Source organism: Peromyscus eremicus, chromosome 5, assembly GCF_949786415.1.
Source record: "Peromyscus eremicus chromosome 5, PerEre_H2_v1, whole genome shotgun sequence".
Lineage (NCBI taxonomy): Eukaryota > Metazoa > Chordata > Mammalia > Rodentia > Cricetidae > Peromyscus > Peromyscus eremicus.
The window spans coordinates 133,071,670-133,090,388 of NC_081420.1; the positions used below are offsets into that span (position 1 = coordinate 133,071,670).

The 18,719-nt window shown below is 51.8% G+C and overlaps 1 protein-coding gene across 1 annotated transcript; it reads right to left on the bottom strand.

Annotated features, from left to right (window-relative positions):
- Positions 1-14,974: 14,974 nt before the first annotated feature.
- Positions 14,975-17,798, bottom strand: Irx3 (iroquois homeobox 3). The gene is made up of 4 exons (XM_059262674.1): positions 17,434-17,798; positions 16,130-17,267; positions 15,884-15,950; positions 14,975-15,411 (listed from the first exon to the last, which is right to left on the bottom strand). Exons 1-4 carry the CDS (start codon positions 17,707-17,709, stop codon positions 15,357-15,359), a joined length of 1,536 nt encoding a protein of 511 aa, XP_059118657.1. The 5' UTR covers positions 17,710-17,798; the 3' UTR covers positions 14,975-15,356.
- Positions 17,799-18,719: the final 921 nt, after the last annotated feature.

An 18,719-nucleotide genomic window follows, 5' to 3' on the forward strand; every position in this document is an offset into this window, starting at 1 on the left:
CTGTTTTAAAACAAACAAACAAACAAACAAACAAACAAAAACAACAAACACAGAACAAAACAAAACAAAACAAAACAACAACAACCCAAAACAACAACAAAATCCCATCCTTTTAAGGTACATAATAACATATGCCAGAAGGCCATGGGCTCTAAAGAGAGTTCTGGCAGAGAACCTTAGGTCAGTACAAACAGGCCTGCTCGCCTGACAGTGGTACAGAGGGCGCCTCCCCCCAGAGCCAGGCCCTGATCCAGAAGCTTAGAGTTCGCAGACTCCATGCCTGCTCTTACAGGGCTTAAAATAAGGAAGGGAGGAAGAATGTTTGGAGAGAATTCAAACTAGCCAGCACACTTAGGGGGGGACTGTCCAGGTTACAAGAAAACTATGGCTATTTATCAAATAACTGCCATACTGTTTCTCAATGGCAAGTTTCATCTTACATTCCCATCAACACTGAGGGCTGAGATTTCGCAAAAGCTTTATCAACATTTGCTGTTTTCTATCTTTTTCTACCAGCCCATCTGTCCTGGTTTTGTTGCAAGCTAGAGTTATCTGGAAAGAGGAACCTCAATTTAGAAAATGCCTCCATCAGATTGGCCTGCAGGGAAGTCTGTGGAGGCATAGTCTTGATTAATTATTGGTGTGGAAGGTCCCGGACCACCAGGGGCGGGGGCGGGGGGCAGTACCATCCTCGGGCAGATGGTCTTGAGCAGTATGAGAAAGCAGGCTGAGTCAGCCACAGAGAGCAAGCCAGTAAGCAGCACTCCTCCATGGACTCTGCAGCAGCTCCTGCCTTCAGGTTCCTACTTTGGTTTCCTCCAATGCCTATGACTCAGGATATGTAAACCAAATAAATCCGCCTCCCCCAAATTGCTGGTGGTCATGATCTTTTATTTATGATTTATTTTTATCTTGTATGCATTGACTGGTGTTTCACCTGCAGGGTGTCGGATCCCCTGGAACTGGAGTTACAGACAGTTGTGAGCTGTCATGTGGCTGCTGGGAATTGAACCAGAGTCTTCTGGAAGCGCAGCCAGTGCTCTTACCCACTGAGCCATCTCTCCAGCCCTTGTGGACATGATCTTTATCTCAGCTTTTAAAAGCCAAACTAAGACACCAGCCTGGTGAAATGGGATTTTGTGGTATCGACTTGCACTTCTCTGATAGAGAACAAAGCTGTCTACTTTTCTGCATGCAATTGACCATTTGTACATCATTTTTGGAGAAATGTCTGCTCAGAATCTTTGCCTGCTTTTAAATTGGAGTATTTGTCTTTTGTTGTTGAATTATAATATCTTTATATATTATAGACATAGCTCCCAGATATATAATTTGCAGGCATTTCTTCATAGCTTACAAGTCTCTCTGTTTTAAACTAGTTCTCTCATTCTTTTGGATGTCCTAAAGAAGGCTTTTGAAGTTCACATGCAAGCTGCAGGCTTGGGGGAGGGAGTCTCTCCTTGATAATACAATCACATAGCCTTTATGCTAACCATCAGTAGATCAGGATACCTAGGGAGCTGGGCCCAAGGACCAAGTCCCTCTAACTGAGAGTGACATGGCAGGGAGAGATGAGTTTGTGGAGCAGAAGTGTAGGTCTACCTGCCTTCTTCCTCGGGGGCCTAAGGGAGTGCTGGAGTAAAAATTCAGAAAGGAGGCCTTTCGCTAAAGGGCCAGGTCTCCTAAATTCACTTTGCTCCTCCGACTGGTGATTCATTCACATGCTTCCGTGTTCACTTCAGTGTGAGCCTATTCGCCTCTTCTGAGTTCAGCAGTGTTTCCCAATTAGCTCTCCAGGTTTAGTGAGGTCACATGCCAACTGAGGAGAGACAAGGCAAGCACTTGGAGCTCCATCTCCACCCTGGGCACATGGCACATGCCCTGCCTTTTGTTTGGAACAACACTAGACAACAAGTATAAAACGGGAGCCGCAAATGCAATTTTAATTTCTCTATAGCTACATTTGGGCTTCATTAATATTTAATTTACTTTTTGTGTGTTTTGTTTTGGTTTTGGTTTTAGAGACAAGATTTCACACTCTAGCCTCTGTTGGCTGGGAACTCAGTTTATATAGATCAGGCTGGTCTCCAACCTAGTGATCCTCTTGCCTCTGTCATGTAAGTACAGTGATTATATGCAAGCGTAACTATACCCAGGCTAGCAACTGTATTTTAAACGGTAAGAAGAGGTAAAATTGTGTGTGTGTGTGTGTGTGTGTGTGTGTGTGTGTGTGTGTGTGTGTTGGCTGATGGTATAAAGTGTGTGCAGTGTTAAGAATGGAGTCCACAGTCTATGCATGCTAGACATTTGCTCTACCACGAATCTGCTTTACCAGGCCAATTAATTTTAATAACACACTTTATTTAATCTAATAAACGCAAACCAGCACCACTTGGTATGTGGTCAGCCTTTTCGAGTCTAGCTCCCAGCCTTCCTTTTGGCACTTGTCTTTGATGCTAGCCATGTGTTGTGTTTTGCATCTAGCTCATCTCTCAGTTTGGAGGACTGCATCTTAGGTGGCCAATACCACCTGTAGCTAGGGATCCCTCTGTCATAGAAAGCAATCCTAAAATGCACTTCCCCCAGAGGGTTGTTTTTTTTTTAACTGCTCTATCTCAGCTAAAATGTCACCAAACCCATCCTCTGCCTGTGCCCCTAAAGTCAAGGTCTTCTAGCCCCTACCACATCACCCCATCTACTGGGTTCCCGGGCTTCTGTCACTCGGAGTCCCACGCTGGAGGGCTGAAATTACAAGAAGTGGTTCTCTTATGGCTTCAGAGCAAGACAGCCCCACTCTCCTGAGGCTCTGAAAAGAAATCCTTCCTTGCCTCTTGCTGCTGTTGGCCTCCCTCAGCTGGTGGCTGCATGCATTGGTCTCCATCTCCTTTGGGTCCCAAGCTATGTCTTCCAGCTCGTTATAAAGGTACTCACCATATTGAGAAGATCCTTCCCTCTTCAAATGTGAGACAAAATGACAGCAGCCGTGTACCGTAGAGGATCCCGTCAGCTGTTGTCATGCTTCCAAACAAGCTTCCCTCCCCGTGTTCCAGGAGGCTCTGGGTCGGGTAGGGCTCTATCCACGCCATCCCTGGCCTCTCGCCTTCTCTCACCTGCCTCCTCATTTGGTTGCCCCCACTGAAACATAAGAGCATTTGAGCCAGACTCTGTGTACCCTCCCCGCTCCATGCCCAGCACTCAGCGCGGAGAAGGCTTCCTGCAGCTGCTTGATGCAGAGAAAGAGGGAAAGGAAGACAAAGCAGGCAGAGAGTGAGAGAATGACAAAGAAACAAACTCTCCTGGAAGAAACGGAACTCATCTCCAAGATGGTTCATGAGAACCAAGACAGGCCTAAGCTAAGGGGGGCACTGGGAGGGCCTGGCTCCATCATTCCTACTGGGCAGTAGCCTATCTAGATTCTTCTAGAAGCTCAAGGATCAGCCCTGCTACAACTCTGTGACCACAGCGCAAAAGGACACAACTATCCATCCCTTGGACTTCTAGAAAGCAGCCCTCAACCAATGGGAGCTCCACCTTACCCCACCCTGGGTGAGCCCCCGGAAAGCAGAGAGGGCCAGGGAAGAAAATCAGGAAGAAGTTCTCAGCCTTGCAGCAGCTGCTCTCCATCCCTGTGTCTTCTTTTCGTGAGTAGGACTGTCTACCAGGGGATCTGATCCATTTTCATGGACATCACGAGTGGCTAGAGGTTCCTGAGAGAAGCCGATGAGCTTGGGACTGAACCACAGCGGGCTCTAGGAGATTGCACTCAGATAGGAGTGTGGTAGGGGCTGAGTGTGTGGCTTTGTGGCAGAAGGCTTGCCTAACTGGGAATGAAGAGGAGGGGCATGAAGAGGAGAGGAAGGGGAAGAGAAAAGGAAAAGGGAAGGAAAGGGGAGAAAGGAAGGGGGAAGAGGGGAGGGGGAAGAGAGAAGTTGAGGGGGGAGGGAAGGGAAGGAAGATGGATGAGGGGTCTGAAGGACAGGTCTTGTATATTTTAGCCTTCCAGTTTGTCAAACAAACCTTGAGATCTAAACGTTTGAGTGGTCTTAAAATATCATGCAGACAATTCGTTCAATGGAGAAGTCACTACTAAGATGAACCACAAAAGTAGAGGTACTAGACCATCTCCATGTGTCAGGAGGAGTCTGGAAGCTCCTTAAAAAAGAGTTCCATCTATCTTTTCCTCTATGGATTTTGAAGTTTTAGGTCTTCTATTTAAGCTTAGGATGTGGTTTGAGTTGATTGTGTGAATGGTATGAGGGAGCCTAACTTAATTCTCGTCAGTGTGGACATCCACACTGGTTTTTAAAATGAAGTCTCATGCAATTGGTAAGCTGTGCTATCTGTCCTGAGACATTGTCACCTCTTCTTCTCTGGTCTTTCCCTGGATCCTCCTGGGCATTCCTGTGTCTCATAAACTGAGCTCCAATGCCCGGTGTCACAGGCCTCAGCATCTTGCTGGCTGTGATACTGCTGAGGTCTTGCTTGTGAAGTACTTCAAACACCACAGCCGCAGGGATGCTGACATCAGTTCTGAGATGTCCCATAGCCTTTCATAAAACAGGCTTATACCTCCGTTGCTGGGGCACGGAGGGGTGCCAGCTTTGCATAACTGTCACGGTGATGAGGACCCACGGAAGAGGACGTGACCTAACAGGAGTTGGGCAATTGTGCATATGCCTCCGAGCTGACAGTCAGGAGGCTGAAGCTGAGAATAGTCCACCCTGGTGTCTCCACGGGCTCCTATCACTGATGTCCCTGCTGGGAACTGAGAGAGTCAGGGGATTGGAGAAAGGAGAGGCCTGAGTGGACCCTTCCTCAGTTTCCCTCTAGACACAACAAGCTTGACTACTGTCTAAGGTTTCTCAGGACACAAGGGATATGTCTTTCCTCAGAAGGTTGGCCAGCCATGACAACTCCTTAGAAACCTATGGTTTGCTTGGTGCCTGGCACTTCCTACCCTACAATGATTGTCCAGCAGGTCACTGACAAGCAGGCCCTTGGCAATCTGTCAGAACTGGCTCTGCTGCTACCTGCCCAGCCATCTCCCATCTCCATGCTCTGCTCAGTCCCTGGCTCCTGCAGTCTCCTCCTTCCACATTTCTGGATAATTCTGTTTCTGGCAATGGTCCTCGACATGCTGTGACCAAGTGGTAGAGTCTGTGGCCTTTTCCCTAGTCCTATTTCCAGCTGGGCCATACCACTCTGTCCTTCTATTCTAGTCCCGGACATGAAAGGTCAGGGAAGATAGACCCCATGTGGCAACCTCCTGGCCTGAGTGCAACATGGACCAAAACCGGAACATCGTAGGAAAACTGGGAGCATATGATAAGACACCCCAGGTCCAGCCTCCCCAGATGGCCTCATAAATGGTTCCAACTGTGCCTGTGTATTTGAGCAGGAGTTAGCGGGGGCTCTGGGTGTATTTGGAGTACTCAGGTGTTGTAGGGAGGAGACAGGAGACAACCCAAAATAGAGTAACTGCTGGCATTCAATTGTATTTCTGTGCTGACCACAGATACAGAGACATGGTAACCAGTCCCTGTCCATGGGGTAACTTGCCATAATGTCTGACTACTCCATTGGATAATGGTGTGTGAACTATTGTGACATTTTATTACTATTAAATCTGTTCATGTAATTATATTGATGATGATTGTGTGAGTTACTGTTCTATTGCTGTGAAGAGACACCGTGACCAAGGCAACTCTTATAAAACAAAGCATTTAATTGGAGCCTTGCTTACAGTTTTAAAGGGGCAGTCCACAGTCATCATGGCAGGAAGCAGACAGTAGATGACAGATGTCTGTCATGATCTGCAGGCAGCAGGTTGAGAGAGAGGGACTGGGTCTGACATGGGCTTTTGAAATCTCAAAGCCTATCTCCAGTGACACATCTCCTCCAACAAGGCCACACCTCCTAATCCTTCTCAAACAGCTCCGTTAACTTGGGACCAAGCATTCAAACATGTGAGCCTATGGGGGCCATTCTCATTCAAACCACCACAATGATTATATTTACTTACTAGGTCTGTGTGTATGAGAGACAGATTCTTTCTATATAGCTCAGTCTGGTCTCAAGGTCAAGATCCTCCTTCCATAGTCTCCCAAGTGCTGGGATTATGTGAGTGTTCCTCACACTTTTTCTTAATGGTTTTTATTTCATAAACTATTTGCAAGTGGTCTTCCTAAATATCAAAGAGAGACGTCCAGGTAAAGTCTGACTCTAGTGCTGAATTCCCAAGCAGCAATGCATTTGGTAAATATTGAGCACATGCTAAGACTAGGCTAGCCCAGTACCAGGATAGTCCCTCTCTCCAAGAAGCGTTTGCCAGTTCCGGTTCGAGTGAGAGGGGAAGAGAGATGGAAGGGTAACCGAGAGAAGAGAAAGGGCTTTCTCTAAAGTCCTGGTGACCTTGAGCTCCGCAGGAGTGTTCTTCAACCCGATCCGTTTGTCCTTAGCCACCCCTGCTGGGGTCCAGCATTGCCAACCCCACAAGCCTAATTTCTTGAGTTGGCCCAACAAGAGTGCTAGGGTGTGTAACAGCAGGCTGGGGACAAACATGGGCTCTGAATGAGTCATTCTCTCTGCAGACTTTTGTGCAGAAAACCCCTTTTGGTAATAAGACAAGCAGAAAAGATCATGCAGGAAGATATGAAGTACTCTGTTTTCAGATAAAAATGCACGCATAAGCCTACTTCATGGGGCCATCTCTTCTTTAATTTCAGGGTCCTCATGGTGTTAGGGCTCTTCCCCCCCACCCCAGGTTGTTCAGATAGGAAATCTGGTAACATTGTTGTGCAGCCCATGCCCAGCCTGGTGTGATCCAGAGCACACCTCAGCACCTGGAAAGCTTGGGAAGGGTTCTGAGGCTGGCTGCCTCTGGTCTCAGCCAGTGCTCTGTTACCAGTTGTGCCAGACTAGCATTTGGTGAAAGAATAGAGCACTTTGTGTGTGCGTGTGTGTGGAGTGTTAGAGATGGAACCTAGGATGCTGTGCCTGCTACATCCCCAGCCCACGACCAACACTCCCTCTTCTCTCTTCCTAGACCTCGTCCCTCACCCCTCCATGCCTCATCCCACTGTAGTCTAGTAGACATCCTTGACGGTGTCTATCATGAGACACCAAGGAGATTCTCTTTCTGCCACACACCTTGGCTATTGTGGTTGTCCCAGCAGGGAGCATATGACCCACACTGAGCCCACTGGAGTACTTCCTTGGGATTTGACAACTGAGACAAAAGAGAAACCATTTCACTTGGTTGTTTCTGGTACCCAGAGGAATCTGTGAGCTGGCAACTATTGCTTCATGGCCCTGGGCTTGAGGTGACTGATTATGCAGTAATGTGTGACTCGCCGAGGCAGAATGTCACCTGAACACTATTAGGGTGTTTCCTGGTGAAAAGTTCCTTATTCTGTCCACTGACATGGTTCTATCATGTTGGTGCTATGCTAAGGACTCAACATGTTGTTGTCCCAATGAACATGCTACAGTTTGGATCTCAAATGTCCCCAAAGGGCCAAGTTAAAGGTTGATTGCTCAGAGAATTAGGTGATGGGATCTTTAAAAGGTAGGGTTTAGTAGGGGGTGCTCAGGTCAGAGGGATGTGCCCTGGAGAGTGATCATTGAGATAGGATCTCCTTCCTCTCTCACATCCTGGTCACGAGGGGAGGAGCCTGGTCACTAGGGAAGGAGCTTTGCTGTGCTCTTCCACCATCATGTGAGGTAGATTAAACCCTCTAAGACCAGAGACCAAAACAACCTTATTATCTCGTGTGTGTGTGTGTGTGTGTGTGTGTGTGTGTGTGTGTGTGTGTGTGTGATGTGTATCCCCACAGCACAGTGACCTCCATGGAGCAAATACTGTCACTATGTCCTACGATTTTGTAAAGATAGCTCTGGGACCAAACTGGCTGGCTTAAGTCCTGTCCCCTTCACTCACAGACGCAGAGCCATGTACTTCAAATCCAGACACAAAGAACTGTGTCAGAGTTCCATTCTGGAACCAGGAAACCCTGACTCAGGACACTGGCTTTTCATTTATTGGCCATGTTGGGGCAAGTAGCTGAGCCTGGGTTTGTCCATTTGTCCACTTACAAGATGAAGGCAATATCACCTACTACAGTTGTTGTAGTTAATGAGAATGCTAACTTTATAAAATTGTGCATTAGAATGAATAAGAGTGGAGGTCAGAGGAGAGTTTATAGGGGCTGGTTCTCTCTGTATGGGTCCTGGGCATTGCACTCAGGTTTTCAGGCTTGGTGGTGGGTACTTAACCTGCGGAGCCCATGGTTTGCATCTTAAATGTCCCTTCCATGCCCCTTTGAGGGAAGGTTGGTCCCCAGCTGACGGTACCATTGGAACTGGTAGCCGCTTCCAGGATCAGGCCTGATGGGGGTTGGTGAGGTCACTGGGAGCATACCCTGGAAGGAGATGTTCCAGGTGCAGCCAACCTCCCTCCCTTCTCTCCCACTCTCTGCTTCCCTGCCAACAGCTTTCCTTCACCACACAGTTTTTGCCATGTTTCCACATTGCCACAAGTCCAGAGCAGCATAGGCTGAACCCAGGACCAGAATGCATTTTTGCTCCCATAAGTAGTTTACCTTGTGCATTTCGTATGAGTGGTGTGGAGCTGACTGACATGTGAGGATTGTGGTGTCCACTTTCCCTCCACTGTGGCATTCGGAAAAGTTACCATCTGTCATTCCTTTTCTCTCCTTCCCCACGTTTATTTTATAAGCTATTTATAAGCAAACAAGATGTTTAAAAGCCAACATATTTAAGTGATCCAAAAGGAGCAAATGAATGTACATCAGTGGTTCTCAACCTGTGGGTTGAGACCCCTTTGAGGGTTGAATGACCCTTTTCATTAGGTGACAGGGGTCACTTAAAACCATCAGAAAAAGCAGGGTGATGCTGTACACCTTTAATCCTAGCACTCAGGAGGTAGAGGCAAGGCAGATCTCTATGAGTAAGAGGCCAGCCTTAGAGCTAGTTCCAGGATAGCCAAGGCTACACACACACACACACACACACACACACACACACACACACACACACACACAAGCATGTCTTGAAGACAAGACAAACAAAAAGATCATTGGAAAAAACATCATGATTTGTAAGAGTAGCAAAATGATAGTTATGAAGTAGCAATGAAAAAAACTTTACGGTTGGGCGTTGCCACAACGTGAGGAACTGTATTAAAGGGTGTCAGCATTAGGAAGGTTGAGAACCACTGTTACACATGGAAAATTAGTCTTCCTGCCCTTGACCCTCAGCTGCCTGGTGCTTTTCTTACAGAATGAACTCTCACAGAATGAACCCCCATTCTGCATTTTGACTTCTGGCGTGCCCTGTGGGATGTTCTGCCTTAGGTACTTTATCACTGAGTGGAGATTGTTCTGTGTCTTCATATATTCCTTGACACCGTCCATCCCTGCTCCCCTTTCCCAGCCTTAGTTTTCTGCATCAGCAAAGGGGAGACAGTAACAGCTGTGAGCATTAAACAATGCACAAGGGAATTGCTTCGCCAACATACTCAGTTCTGCTTTACTTTAGATGTTAAAGTCCACGCTGGGTGGCTAGGTGAGGGGGCCTGGAATCCCAGCACTTGGCAGGTGGTGGCAGGAACATCGGGAGTTCAAGGTCAGCTTCAGCTACATACTGACTATGAGGCCAGCCTGGGCTATGAGACTATGACACTATTTGACACTACGAGACCCCTTTTCAAAAACAAAAGCAAATGAAACAAAAAAAAAGCAAGGCTGGAAAGTGGCCTCCACTTTAGATAGTCCGAGAAGGGTGGGCAAGACTTCTCGATGGTGATGTCAGTCTGTACTCAGGAGCAGATCTCCTGGGGCAGGAGGGAGGGCAGGGAGGAAAGAGCAAGGGACTACAAGGACAGAGACTTCAAAGTCACTTTCTTAAAAGTAGAAACGTCCCCAGATACTAGGCAACTCCAGCCATGGACTCCCCCTTCATGACCTCTCACAGCCCTCCCCAGAACCCATTCCATCCATACCAGCTGACTTCAGACACTTTCACTCAACACTCCAATGCCAAGCACAGTGGGGTGGGAGGAAAGGAACACACGGGGTCACTTCACACGGAGGCCCCAGATTCCATGTCCTGTTGACAATACTGTAAAGCTCTGAACCCTGGAGCCACTGAATAAGACTTAGGCTGGGGATGTCTTCTTCTCCAGGTGTGGGGGACAGGAACAAAGGCCTTCTGCTACAGTTTGTGGAGCTAAGATTTCAAGGACAGAGCAGGCTCCTCAGAGGGCCAAGCCAGTCTGCCTGGTTGAGAGGGGTCCAGCAGCCAGGCAGAAGCACCTACCTCTTGTTCACCCCAGTTCATTTGTCCTTTCATAGCCACTAGCACCCCACTTAAAAAACAAAGCCTAACATGAAAATAATATTGATGATATTTTATATATAAACAATTTGGATGCCGCTTAGAAGTTTCTTTCCCCCCCCCCCCAACATGGCCCCTAGAAGCTCCCACTATGTAAGAATTATTAGGAAGAGAGAGAGAGAGGGAGAGAGAGAGAGAGAGAGAGAGAGAGAGAGAGAGAGAGAGAGAGAGAGAGAGCGCCTGGAGAGGCGGGGAAGCTCTGTTCTGCTCTGTCAGGGAGAAGAAAATAAAGAGAAATCAGGCTGGCTTCAAAGGGCACATTTCCATAATTGCCCTGTAACTTTGGCAAAATAAATCTGAGCGTCTGGGGGCAGCACGGTTGCCAGATGAGTGCACTCCAAAGGCCCCGGAGGGCTGTGGCCCACTTGTTAGCGGGCCTGGTGTAGTGAGAGAATGCAGGACTGTCACCGGCACAAAAGATACGACATCACAGCCTTCATGGCCAGGCCAAGCCAGGCTAGGCTACAGGCCAGTAGTCAGATTTGACCCGGCCTTTGTCTTTGTCCTGCTCCCTGACATGACGCACATACATGAGCACTGGTCCCCCCCCCACCTCTCTATCTCTTTCTCTCTCCACCCCCCGGGAGGGGGGGGTGTGTCAAATTAAGCACCTAACTAAATGGATGCATTTTTGTTGTTGTTCTTGGAACACCCAGGGGTGACTGAGGAGCAGCAGTAATTACGGGCCCCCCCGCACTGTATGACTTGGGCTTTCGTCTGTGACCACCTACTCTTGGCATCAGTATCTACCAGAGAAAGGCCCCAGTATTCTAGACCTGTGTCCTCCTTGGATGGACTCCTTCTTTGCCGTCTTGGCTGGAAGGGGGCTCATCCAGAACTGACCTAAGACCTACTTTTGCTTTTACGCAGACTAGTTTCCTGTTGGCTATCTCTCATCCCGACTTCCTTCTAACACCAAAAGCCTTTAAAGAACAAAAGTGGTCCACTTAGCACTCGGTCGGAACATTTCCTTTGACAAGCTATGGCTTCTGGGAGGAGAGAATTGCTGTGAGCACCACAGACACCTTGTCACCCCATCTCCATTGTCTCTTAGCTTCAGCACTCCTGGCATCTCAGTCACATCCATGTACCCAGCGGGCTTCACCCGCTTCACTGGGAGGAGCATCGAGGGTGGTGCTGTGGACTCACTCTTGGTGGAGGACCACGCGTGTCCAAAGGACCTTGAGCACTGATTCCGGTCTCTAGCCTTTGGTGCCAGCTCTATCCTCCACCCCTGGGGACTACACTGCTATTCCCAAGGCCTTTCCTATTGCACTCTACTTCGGGGGTTTTTCGTCCAGAGACCTCCTCTTCCAAAGGTCCTGAGCTTATTCCTAGGAACAATCCCACAGTAGGCAGACATTTTTAACGTGGTCCAGCTACATGGATCAGATGACAGTGGCCAGTTCAGATCAAGAAAGGCTATCTGATGGAGTATGGGGTCTTCTTACCCCACAATTACCTTTAGACCCATCCTTCGTTTTTAAGGCCCATTCTTAACCGTTGATGGATTTGCAAGGAAGTTTGGCTAAGTCTGTCAAAGCCAACCTTTCCCAGATGTTCAAAGTGAGGGGGAAGAAGTATGAGGCTTGTCCCCTCAAACGAGGGTTAGCTTCAAGCACAAACTTGGAGTTGTCTGTTTTTTTCTCAACGGGGACACATGTAACCAAGGATTCTAGGAAAGAGTGGATGTTTCTAGGCGAATACAAGAAATCAGTCTCAAAGGGAGTCCTGCAAAACCTCCCAATAAACCCAAGCCAGAAAATATCCAACATACAATTCTTACCTAGGCATCATTCTCTCTGGCTAACTCCCCCTAAACAGGCAGGCCAGGGACCGAGGAGCCATTGGGCCTCCCTGTCCTCCAAGTGCCCAGAGAATACCACCTAGTGGGTGGGACTCGTCCTCTCTTCCCTCCTGGTATAGCACAAGTGAGTGGTGTTTCACGTCCTAGCCCCTGGCTCTTCCATGTCACCTGGGATTGCACTGTACTCCCCCTCCCCGAATCCCGCCCCCAGGACAGTTTAATTCGGAACCATTAACGTGCAGGTGGACAGTCACCTAGGGGGGTAATTTTATTCTCCTTTGCCTCCCTGCCCCAGGAGGCACTGTCCCCGCCCAGCCAAGTGCAGATGTTGAGGAAATCACTACCTCTGACCTACTTGATCCCCGCATACCTTGGAGGGCTCTGAGTAACCAAGTGAACAGCAGAGCACTTCTGAGTAGGGGACTGACATATTTCATCTCTAATTGAAGCGGCGTCGGAGAGAAGATGTTCCCTGCTTCTCACCCCTGCCACCATCTCTTCTGATTTTCCTCCTAGATTTTAGGGATCAATAGTATGGAATGGAGGGAGTTCCTGGGACCCCTTCTTCTTTTGTAGGGAACCTAGGAGCTGGTATTTTGCTTTGGTTAAGTTACTCTATTGAGGTCAACTTGGGATCAGTGGAGTTAGAATACACACTTCATGGAGCCATGCCCAGGGTTAGTCTGACTCCCCTGGCACCTCCTTTTGCTGTTCTTTCAAGACAGACAGGCTGGGCCTAAGAAAACACCATCATGTGGGAATGAGATAGCTAGAAAAGCTGAGTGGTTCCAGAAGCTTCCCTGGAGAGAGGCCCTATGTCTCCTGACAGACCCACCAGGCCTTGACTAGCCTCTCCACACCCATCTCCCTCCCATTGATGAAACTTCTCTCCCTGGGGCCTCCTTCCAGAAGAAGACTTCTGCTGTAGCTACCAAGATCGCCTTTCCCTTGGGAACTTTTCTCTGTCCCTTAGTGGAGCGGTTGCAGTGGCTTTTGAGTAACCCAGAGGAAGAAATCTCACTCTTCTGGGTGATGGGAGGGGGTAAGACAGATACCACCCTCCCTCCCCGCCCCTGGGAATGAGGATGTTTGTCTGAGCATCTACAAATGGCTGGACCTTCCTATTTAAGAATGAACATGGGCAGATCATCCTGTCATCCTCACTCACCTTGTGAGGCGGGCAGCTGCTGAGAAAGGACCCAAGGAAGTCAGTTCTCTCTGCTCTTGGCTTCCCCCGGAAGTAAATGGGCTGCCAGTGTGGGCCACAGCTAAGCCCCAAGCTGGAGGAGGCGAGGCGTGTGGTCCTTGTGCAGAGACTCATGGTGATAACCAGAGCTCTGGTCCTTGTCCTGGGGTACTGACTTCAGATGAATGGCCTAACCTGTGAAGGACCTTGAGCCTCAGAAATACCTTAGCGAAGAGATCCAGGAGGTATTTGCACGAATATCTCAGGCCTCTTCCCCTGCGGTTCTTGTCGTTGCCAGTGATCTGCCTCACTCCTCACGTCTATGTTCTGGGGACCCGCCTTCATAAGGAAAGTCCCAGGTCGCCCTGGCGCCCGCAGCTGGGTCCTCACATCGTGAACCCGTACATGCCAGCTGCTCTCGCACCCAGACTCTCGAAGGTACACAATGTTAACTGTACCTGATCCAGACTTTTAGCTCTTCATACTCCCCAACAGCGCGCACGAAGGTCACAAGCCCTGCTCTGCAACTCCGAAGCATGGCGTCCGGCTAGCCTGAAAATCTAATGTTCCAGACAAGGGTGCCTCAAAGGTGCCCCTACTTCGAACCCCAAGGCGTCACTATCCTAAGCGTGACTCTCCACTTCCTAGCGTCAAAGTTGGGCAAGCCCGGGCCAGCAATGTCAAGTCGGGCTAGGGCCTGGAGGTCGGCCTGGCTGCAGAGGCCGGAGAGGCCGGACTCCCACGTCCTCTACGTCCTGTAGAGGGAGCTCCAGCCCCAGGTTTCCCACTGTCGTTCCCCCCCCCCCCCCCCCCGGACTCCTGCCGCAATCCCAGCTCCAAAGGTGTTGGGGGGCTGGACCCCGAACCCATGCCGGCATCTCTGAAAGCAGCCCCTTCCCTGGCACTCAGGGTAAAACGCTCAGAGCACCTAGAGACCAAATGCCGCCTGGCTACGGCCTTGGACTCCGAACTCCAGCGCGGTCACACGCCACCAAGCGGGAAGCGTGAGCACCCCGGCTTCTCCGGCAGATCCCCCACACCCTTGCACCTATAAAGAAGGAGGTGCTGGAGAGGGAAGCGCGATGGGAGCGGCCCAGAAGTTGAGCGTGGACAGCGCCTGTGCGTGCGACTGAGAAACACCAGTTGTGCGGGGTCGGAATGGGAGCAGGGAGGGAGAGCCTCCCAGCCCACGCCCTGAGCTCCTGGAAGCTTCCCTAAGTCTTTCTGCTAAGTCATCAGAGAAGGCCCCAAGGCTCCAAGGTTACTCCAGTGGACCCGCCGCCGACAGAACCTAGTCCCCCAGCCCCTCGTAGGGAGTCGACCCCATTTTCTCCTCCGTCTCGGCCCTTTCTCTGGGGGCCCAGGGACTACCATCGCCCCTTCTTGCAGAGGCCCTAGCCTGCCTACCTCTGTGCGGACCACTTCCGCCATTGCTGTCCCTGGACCATGCTTGTCTTTTCCTGTAGATTCTTTAGACAACCGTGGGTGGGGTAGGGTGGGGAGGGGGACACGCTAAAACACCAAAGAACCATCAAACAGATCGGTCCAGGTGGCAGACCCGCCGGTTATAGTCAAAAGTGGCAACAGCTCATTTATTTAGCCAAAAATAGATACTTTCTTGTACAATTTGGTTCACACGTATGTACATTTTTCTGTATATACAAAAAGAGTCAGACACGCTTATTCTCTCTGCACCCCTCCCCCAAATCAACAGAACAAACGAACCCCACAATCTAATGTGGGACAGTACAGAAGCAACTTGGGGAGAGCCAAGGGGGACTGGCTTTATTTCTTCTTTCTTTCGTTCTTTTTTTGTTTGTTTGTTTAGTGTTTCTTTTTTAGGTATTCATACACAGACATGCTTGCAAGTCATAACTATACAGAGCGATTTGTCTTTTTTTTTTTTTTTTTACAATTAGTACAACGATTTAAAAATTGTTGAAAGAATTAAGATGAGGAGAGAGCTGATAGGACCAGAGCAGCATCCAAGTGGTTCTGGGGCCTGGAAGAGAGAGCGGAAGCAAAGGAAGCGGGATTTAGAGACATGGAGGCTGCTTAGGTAGGGGACATTCTACTGAGCCTAGGGTCAGGCATATGGAGTTGTTTAGCCCTGGTTGTATTAACTAAAAGCTGGACAGAAGAGATCAGGATTCGAGGTCGGGGCTGGAAGGAGGTGGGCATCACGAAAAGGAGGCCTTGTGCTCCAGAGGCCTGTGGGAGTAGCCAGATTTCCCCACTCTGTACCCACAGACCCTGCCTGAGGTGCCTGAGCTGAGAATGGAAAAGCAGCTCTGGGTCCACAAGAAGTGACGGAAGAGTGGGCTTTGGTGCCTTTTAGAAATAGTTTCCCAGCCACGTTTCTCCCTTCCCGGGATAGGGTGCGGGGAGGAAACGGTTTCTGCCATTGGCTCTGCGTATTCCTCATCCCTCCTGAAGGGTCTCCCACTCTGCGTCCCAAATTCGGGGTCTCTTACCGCCTTGGCACGGGCTGGAAAGCTGTCTTGAGCAACTTTTTCTCCATTTCCAAGGCACTACAGCGATCTGTAGGAAACAAGGGGAAGAAAAAAAAAAAAAAAGAGGCCTTCAGAACTCGGGGTCCAGGCCTCCAGGGGCCGGAAGAGGAAAACACCTTTTGTACTCCAAGTCCCCGTTCTTTCCCTCTAGCCAAGGCGAGAGCCCCACCAACACCCTCCCATTGTGCCCCACACTCCTGTAGTCACCTGTTCCACTCTCCGGCTCCGTAGGCCGAGCATAGGCGGCGGCGGCGGCAGCGGCAGCGGCAGCCGGGTGACCCGTGGCTCCGGGAAGTCCCAGCAGGTGCTGTGGGGCCGAGCCCAACATGGACAGCGGGTGCGGCCGCGGGCCAGGCGGCGGGCCTGGGAAAGGCCGGTTGGTCCAAGCCGGGAATTTGCCAAGCGGCGCCGAGACGAGTCTGTGTGCGGCGGCTGCTGCAGCGGCAGCCGCGGGTGAGAGCTGCAGAGTCGGGGGCGCGACGGCTGCCCCAGGAGGAGAACCTCCGGCTCCAGGAGGCGAGCGACGTGGGTTGTCCGGGCTAGTGGCCGTTTCGGCCAGTGACCAGATCTTGGGCTTCTGCAGGGCGGAGGAGGGCGCTGGTGCGGGAGCGCAGGGGTCCAGGCCCGAGGGTGGAGAGGGTGGAGATGGAGGAGCCCTGGCCACAGGCGGTGGCGCCGGGGCCAGGCTCAGGACCGACAGCGGTCGCTCCTCCAAGCCTTCCGAGCTGTCGTCCGAGTCGCTATGTTTGCAGTCCGAAATGGGTCCTAGGCCGAAGTCGCCGTTCCTGTGCGTTGCCCCAGCCAGGGCCAGTTCCGGCCCGGCCGCGGCGCTGTCTAAGTTTTCCAAATCGATCTCTTCATCCTCCTCGTCGTCGGCCAGGCCCTCGCCCCCCGTGTCCTCCTCCTCCCCTGCGAGCTCCTCCTCCTCCATCTCCAGCTCGCGTTTGCCCTCTTCCTCATCTTCCTCTTCGTCCTCCTCCTCCCGCTCGCTCCCATAAGCATTGCCCTCCTCGTCGGTGCGACTGCGGGGCGCCCACGTCATCTTGTTCTCCTTCTTGAGGCGCCGGCGGGCGTTGGCGAACCAGGTGGACACCTGGGTGAGGGTCATCTTGGTGATGATGGCCAGCATAATCTTCTCGCCCTTGGTGGGGTACGGGTTCTTGCGGTGCTCGTTGAGCCAGGCCTTGAGTGTGCTCGTGCTCTCCCGGGTGGCGTTCTTGGGACGGGACGGGTCCCCGAACTGGTATTGGCCGTAGGGGTAGAAGGCGGGGTGTGGGTGCGGGAACGCGGCGGCCGTGGCCGGATGCTGGACCCCAGGGCTGTCCTTCAGCTCATACTGAGCGCCCTGTACGCACATGGAAAAGGAAGGGGACACGCGCGGAGGAGCGCGAGTGAGCTCTAGCAGTCGCCGCTTCCACCCTCCCGCCAGGACCCTGGCTTTCTTCTCCACGCTCATTTCTCCCTGCACCCCAGACCCAACCCCTTCTTTCCCGGGTTTCTCGGGCTCTTACCAGCTGTGGGAAGATGGGCAGCTCCGTAGCGTAGGGCAGGAAGGCGCCGTAACCCTGGGCGGCGGCAGCTGCGGCTGCGGCCGCGGCGTAGGGTGCCCCGTACACGGACGAAAGCACATTGGATAGGGACCCCGAGGCGGCCAGCTCTGAGGCTCCAACGCCCGGACCACTCCGGCCCCCTGCGCTGCCGCCTCCGCTGCCGCCGCCTGCGGCTCCCGGGCGCTCGGGTGGGTAGAGCGGGCGGATGTACTGGTATCCGAGCTGAGGGAAGGACATGGTGGCCCGCGGGGCACCTACGGAGAGGGGGCCCGGCCCCCGGGGCCGCGGTGCTCAGCGCCGCACGCTGGCTCCGGAGCGCATCGGGGGCTGGGCCGAGCCCGGGCCGCGTTGCCTCCCGCGCTGCGCTGCGCTCCGCGTTCGCCTATTGATCGGCTCCGCGGCGGCGACGGCGGCAGCGGCGGCGGCGAGGAGTCAGGTCAGGTCCGAACAGATTGGCCGAGATTCCCGGGGCTCCGGGCTCTGATTGACATTTCTACGGGGCCGCAAGCCCCTCCTCTCTGCGCCGCGCTCCCTCCTCTAGGCCGGAGAGCAGCTCTGCGCTTAGCGCTCAGTTCTGTCCTCCTCTCCCGGAGCTGTGTCGCGCCTCGCTTCCTTCGCCCTCCTATAGTTTACACTCCCCTCCTGTCCTTTCCTCTCCCCTCCCCTCGCTGCGTCCCCCACCCCACCCCCTGATCGCTTCCGCTCCCGAGGCTCCTTCGCAGTCCTGGACGCTGGGAAACTGCGGTTCTTTTTCCTCTTTCCCTTTCTCACGGTTGGTTTTGCTCACCTCTCAGCTCTCTTCACTTTTCCTAGTCTGACTCCTCTCTTTTTTAAATCTCTTTACTCTCTCCTTCTCTCTTTCCTCTCCCCGGTCTCTGTGCCCTGGGCTAAGGCGATCTAAAGTTGTAGACACTTAGAATGCTGTGCTGGGGGTGTGTGTCCGCGTCAGTGTCTGTGTGTCCGTCCCCGCCCTTCCACCCCCTCCCTCACCCTTCCCCAAATCTCGAGTCTGACGTTGCGCCCTCTTATTCGACTTTTCCTCGCGTCTCCTCCTGGAGTCTCCAATCACCCGGGAGCCTTCTGGGCGAGGCGGCCTTCCCTCGCGAATACAGAGCGCCGGGCGGGGCGGGGCGGGGCGGGACGGGACGCTGTCCTTTCCCGCCCCCCTCCTGCTAGCACAGGGAAGGGAGAGCCCAGACCAGGAGTGGCGGGTTAGTACAGGGTCACCTCGACCCTCGGGTCTTCCA

Bases quoted from the DNA above. Each gene is read 5' to 3' on its own strand.
- Irx3 (XM_059262674.1), bottom strand. From the start codon at position 17,709: ATGTCCTTCCCTCAGCTCGGATACCAGTACATCCGCCCGCTCTACCCA. The intron at 15,951-16,129 runs GTGACTACAGGA...TGTTTCCTACAG, and splicing joins GGAGCCGGAGAGTGGAACAG to ATCGCTGTAGTGCCTTGGAA. The intron at 15,412-15,883 runs GTAAGAGACCCC...TCTCTCTTCCAG, and splicing joins TTCCAGCCCGTGCCAAGGCG to GCCCCAGAACCACTTGGATG.